This window comes from Vollenhovia emeryi, unplaced genomic scaffold, assembly GCF_000949405.1.
Source record: "Vollenhovia emeryi isolate VEMERY1.0 unplaced genomic scaffold, V.emery_V1.0 DF939660.1, whole genome shotgun sequence".
Taxonomy (NCBI): domain Eukaryota; kingdom Metazoa; phylum Arthropoda; class Insecta; order Hymenoptera; family Formicidae; genus Vollenhovia; species Vollenhovia emeryi.
Genome location: NW_011966706.1, coordinates 19,420 through 25,380, shown reverse-complemented (window position 1 = coordinate 25,380; position 5,961 = coordinate 19,420). Strand labels below are relative to the sequence as shown.

The 5,961-nt window shown below is 39.3% G+C and overlaps 1 protein-coding gene across 1 annotated transcript; it reads right to left on the bottom strand.

Annotated features, from left to right (window-relative positions):
• Positions 1 to 253: 253 nt before the first annotated feature.
• On the bottom strand, positions 254 to 2,152 carry LOC105556994 (putative golgin subfamily A member 6-like protein 6; the record flags this gene model as incomplete). The annotated part of the gene is made up of 4 exons (XM_012004117.1): positions 1,970 to 2,152; positions 1,231 to 1,692; positions 777 to 1,154; positions 254 to 694 (listed from the first exon to the last, which is right to left on the bottom strand). Coding segments are annotated over exons 1-4 (1,464 nt in total), but the record flags the coding sequence as incomplete, so codon positions are not given.
• Positions 2,153 to 5,961: the final 3,809 nt, after the last annotated feature.

The window sequence follows — 5,961 nt, the reverse complement described above, 5'->3', positions numbered from 1 at the left end:
ACGTAGGAGAAAAGTAAAAACACTTTTATTATGCAAATCGTACCCAAGCTATCGATTAAGCGCAGTCTCAATTTCGTCGGATCAGCCGTTGTTGAGATCCGAAAATCTGAGGGCCCGTCAACTCGTGTACTCGCGTAAACTTACACGGTCGGTCTCGCACGCGTGTACTAGCTACGCTTACACTTGGCGCGAGACACTACCGTGTCTCGTGATATAGCGCCGTCATTATTGTTACTCCCCTATAATCCTCTACCTTTTTTCCTCCTCCTTTTTTTACTATTGGCACAATTACTCCCTCCTTCCATTCCTCCGGCCATCCCTCTCCTTTCCATACTCTGTTGCAATAACTCCATACCCACTCCGTCGTCTCTTCTCCTGCGTACATCCATGCTTCGCCTGGTATTCCATCAATTCCTATTGCTTTCCCTTTTTTAATTCTATTTATCGCCTCTTTAATTTCCTCCTTGCTTATCTCCTCTTCGTTATCCTTCCTTTTTCCCCCCTCCCCCTCCGTTATTCTGTTGTCTACTCCTCCTAGTAGCCTCATAAAGTGTTCTTTCCAATCCTCTTCTTCTATTTCCTCGTTTATACCTATTCTTCTCTTTCTTCCTCTATTGACTATTTTCCATACCTCACTCTCTTTCTTTACCTGTTCTGCCTCTTTCTCCCATCTATCTGTTTCTTCCTTCCTTTTCTGTTCGCATAGTTTCCTATATTCTAATCTCATTTTTCTATATTCCTCTTTCTCTCCTTTATTCTTCCTCCTCTCTTCTCACCTCCATTTTTCTCTCTTTGCATTCTTCATCCCACCATCCTCCTTCTTTCTTCCCTTCTTCCTTTTGAATTCTTTCCACCTCTTTTAGTGCTTTTATTAATTTTCCTTTTACTTCCTTCCATTCTTCCTCTAGCCCTTTTCCTTCCTCCCTGTCCAGTTTCACTCTTTCTTTAAACTCTTCCTGTCCCTTCCTGTCCCATTTTACCTTTCTTGTTTCTTGTCTTTTCCTTCCTCTTTCCTTTCCTTGTTCTTCCCCCTCTATCCATACCTCCAGTGGATGGTGATCCGAGTCTATTTTCTCCCCTATTCTCATGCTTCTAATCCTCTCCCTCGCCTCCTCATCTCCTATCACATAATCTATTACCGTTTCCTTTCCCTCCTGTAAACGTGAATTCTCCTTCCTCGTCCCCCTCTATGTTGCCGTTGTATATGCTCCACCCTCTCTCCTCTATTACCTCTACCAGCCTCCTTCCTTCCTTGTTCCTTTTCTTATCTTTCGAGTTCCTACTTTTACTCTCTCCTGACCTTTGCTCTTCCATTGCGTTCAATCTCCCTCCTTCCATCCCTGTTCTCGCGTTAAAGTCCCCCCCTATCAATATTCTAACTCCCTCCTCCTTCCTGTCTAGCAACCTCTCCAACTTTTTTAACATCTCTTCTATGTTTTTATTTACGTATACTCCTATTATTTTCCACTTCTCCTTTCCCCTTCTAACCCCTCCACTCATTAAACCTTCCTCCTCGGCCGTCTCTATCCCTATTTCTTTATCTAGCATTTCCTTCTTTATTCCCATTACCATTCCTCCGCTCGCCCTTCCTTTCTTGTTTCTTCTCTTCGCCCATTGTGTTCTCCATATATGTATAACCTTTTGGTAATACTCCTTTAATGCCTTCCCATTGTTTTTCTTCCAGCCATGTCTCTGCCAGCACTATGACTTCCCATTCCTTTAATCCTCTCCAGAAGTCCTTATCCTTGTTCTTTAGTCCTGCCACGTTCCAGAAACCGATCTTCCATCCTCCTCCCTCTCTCTCTTTTCTTTCCTCTTTTCCTTTTTCTCCCTCTTCTTCCTCCTCCTCCTTTCCTTTCTCTTCTCCTGTTTTATTCATCTTCTCTCTTTCCTTTCCTCCTCTTCCCCCCGTTCACTGTCTTTCCTCCTTCCATTCTCGTCCCTCAGTACCTCCTCCTCCTCATCCCACCTCTACCATTTCCCTTCTATTCTTATTCTCCCTCCTTTTATCCATGCCTTTCTGCCTTTTTCCTCTCCTCCTCTTGCTATCTCTCCCAGTTTCCATTTGATTTTCCTCTCCTTCCATGTTAAATCCTCCGAGATTCTTTCCGGCCTTCCTCTCAATTTTCTCTTCTTCTCCATAATGTCCCATTTTTGCTCCTCGTTTTCTAGCTTCACCAGTAGCATCTCTCTTCCTTCTTCCCTCTTCTCCCCTATTCTCCTTACCTCCTTTATCTCCGCCTTCGCTTCTATTATTTTCATAACTTCCTCCACTGCCTCCCTTCTTTTACCCTCTCTTACTTCCACTCCTCTCAGTACCACATTCCTCCTTTTCTTTTCTCTTTCTTTATTTTCCATTCTTTTTTCCATCTCTAACATTTTATTTCTTATACTCTCTTCTTTCTCTCTCCCTCTCTCTCTCCTCCCTACCTCCTCCTCCTTGCCTCTTTCCTGCTCCAGTTTTTCTATCCTCTCTTTTATCTTTTCCATTTCTTTCATTAGTTCTTGTTTTTCTTCCTTCCATTCATTCCTTATTCCTCTAAATTCTTTTCTTATATCTTTTATTATTCCTTCTATCATTTTCTCCTGCTCCTTGATTAAGCTCTCTTTCATCTTCTCCATTATCCTTTCGAAGTACTCCTCTACACTGTTGTTTTCCTCTTGCTTCTCTTCCTCTTGCTCTGCTTCTACCTTTCCTCCCTCCTTTCCTGGCGATCTCTGCGTTAATCTGCTTTTCTTGAAAATGTCTTCCTCCCCCCCACTCTTTTCTAATTCATCCCTTTTTCTCTTCCATAACTCGTCCAGCGTACCTATGCTCCCGCCTCTCCCCCTTTCCCTTCTTAATATTTTTATCCTATGCTTTTCCTTATCTTCCATCCTCCTGCGTGTTCCCTCCATTCCGTTGCGTATCCGTCCGTTCCTCTACTCTCACGCTTAGTCCCCTCTCTATCTATGCTATTGCCTCTCTGCCCGTCTCTCTCCCGTGTCTGTTTACCACGCGCGCGTCTATCCTACCTCGTACTCTATGCCTTACCTGCTCGTGTCTTTCGCCTTATTTCTCCTCTCTCTCGCTTCTCCCCTTACTCTCCCTATTCGGCCCTTCACTCTCTCACTCCTCCACCCTCTCGCCCTCTCACTCTCACACTCGTCCCTTCACTCTCTCTCACACACTGCCTAACTTTATCGCTACTGTCCGTCCCTTGCTTGTCACCACGATCGCACCGGAAGCGGAAGTCACATCTGTATATGTAATATCATATATAGATGTCTCTCGGACATTTATCCTGAACATATATTTTCAGAATAGTATAGTACAGTACTAGTACCACTCACTGCCGCGACGTGGCGACAGCGCGTTAGCCTTTCTCGTAAGGAAAAATTATCCCGTATTAGTATAAGAGGCAAGCCGATATGACTCAACAGCAGGTTGTCTCAATCATGGATAAAACTTTAATGACCTAAACATACTTTTGATGATTTAATAATTTAACACTTTTTAAAAATTAGTTTTAAAAAATTAAGATTTTTTAATAGGTAACCTGCTGATGTTTTACTACCCCCTATTACCCAAATAGCACAAGGACGTTCAGGACGGACTTGTGCTATTTGGGATATCTTTTTAGAATAAAAATAATGTTAATTTAGAAAAAATAATATTAATGTGACGTAACATGCAATGGGACGTAACAGAGACGTCCTTGCGATCTCTTTTTAGAATAAAAAGATATCGCAAGGACGTCTTTGTTACGTCCCATTGCATGTTACGTCACATTAACATTATTTTGGGACATCACAAAGATGTCTCTTAGATATTAACTTGAGATGTAATAAAAGGCGGACATTTGGATATTCCCGTGATATCACACTGATGTAATTTGGATATCTCAAGATATCTCTGGGATATGGGATATTCTTAAACAGATATTACACTGATATCACTGTGATGTCGCTGTGCTATGTGGGTTATTATAAAATTTTTCATGAACTTGTGCCAATGTATTTTCTATACACCATAATTTTTTCGAGAATTATTCTTTATTTTTTCATTACATTCTAAATGCAAATGTTTCATAACCCGTCAATCTCCAAACAATATGTTGTTTAAAATCGGGATATAAAACATTTTATAGATATCATTAAGACATCTTGTACACGTCACATCATAAGACGTCTTATAATACCTTATATTTCTATTTTAGACAGCGTGTTGTCTAGAACGCACATAAAATTTAAAAAATTAATAACTTGAAAACGAATCAGTCAATTGATCTAAAATTTATCACAGGTTTTCATGATATATAAATGCACAACTCTTGTAAATTTCAGCTTTTTCCCTCTATTTTAACTTAAGTAACATACATCCTTAAATTCACATAGGTGCAAAGTACAAAGAAATTCTAAGAAAAGTGATTTTTGAGAGAACGTCCTTAAAGTAGCAATTGAATCGTGTAAAAGTTGTTACAGGGTGATTCAAAATAGGTATAGTGTCCCTGAAATATCATATTCCTGATTAAATTCTGAGACGATTTTTCCTTTACCAAAATTTCTCCGAAGCTTAGTTTTTGAATTATAAAAAGAAATAGTTAACGAATCACCCTGTAGAACACATTAACTCTTAATTAAAGTCTTATATACGAAAATTGTGCGTCATATTTGGTTCTCGATCATATATGTATAATCTACATAAATAATTTTATTAAATGTAAATTTAAACCATATTTGGTTTTGGATCATATATAATCTACATAAGTGATTTTATTAAATACAAAATAAAACTATACATAAACAAATATGATTTTTATTTGAAATCTTGGTTTAATTTGAGTTTTATACAGATTTAATATAATTTAATTTATTTTTAATTATGTTCATATTAAATCGTTTTTTGCGGGGCAAGGTGAGCAAAAAGTACCGGGACGGTGAAATTTCTCGAAAACAAAGCATTTCCGAGAAAAACGTTTCATATAAAAGTTGTAGGATTAAAAAAGATCTATTTACTGAAGTTATTAGTTTGACCTTGGGTGGCGTCGGCAAGGTCAGGTTAATGTCATATCGACTTTTTTAAATGGAACACCCTATTTTTTATTCCAGAATCTAATAGTTAGCGCCAAAAGCTTTTCAAAACACTATAATTAAGTATTTTTTATTAAGTACTTTTCAAGTTATGGAGCTCGAAAGTTACATTACCGCCGGCATTAGCACTACCTAAGGTATACCGCGTGGAGGTTATACGGTCGGATTTACGCCTCTTGACACGCACGCACGCACACAGACATACGCACGTGAAGTACCCAGTTTGGGATCATCAGGATCATTATCAAAATTAAAGTCAATCTTTACTAGTTCATCTAAAGGATCTTCTTTTTTCTTCTCAACTTTCTTTTCAGTCGGTTCAATTCTCATATCCTGTGTAATTGGATCATTGAACTCCACTTCTGCAGCTTGTGGGTCCCTCTCTTTTTACATTCTTCAAATACTTCTCGAAAACTATCCTCGTAAAGCGTTCCTTTAGGTCTGTATGACACACGGTATAATAAAAAATGGGAAACATAATAGAGTATTTAGTATTTAACGTTAGAAATATATACTATTACCCAAATATTAACCAAACTACGAGGGTGAGTCAAAAATTATCTGCACTTTTCGTTCTACAATTTATTTACACAAAAATAGGGGTTCAATGTGTACACCATTTTTCAACATAGTCTCCTCCCTTGGCAATGCACTTGGTCTAGCCGTCCACAAGCTTGCGTATTTCTTCCGAGAAGATTTTCGGTTGGTCGCAAAGCCACTTTTGCACCGCTTCCTGCAGCTTAGATCTTGCTCCCTCCGACTTTCATCTGTTTGGGCCGCTCAAGGATGTTTTGCGAGGTCGCTAATTTTCTACAGACGTAGACGTGCAGGAAGCGGTGCAAAACTGGCTTTGCGACCAATCGAAAACCTTGGCAATGCACTTGGTCC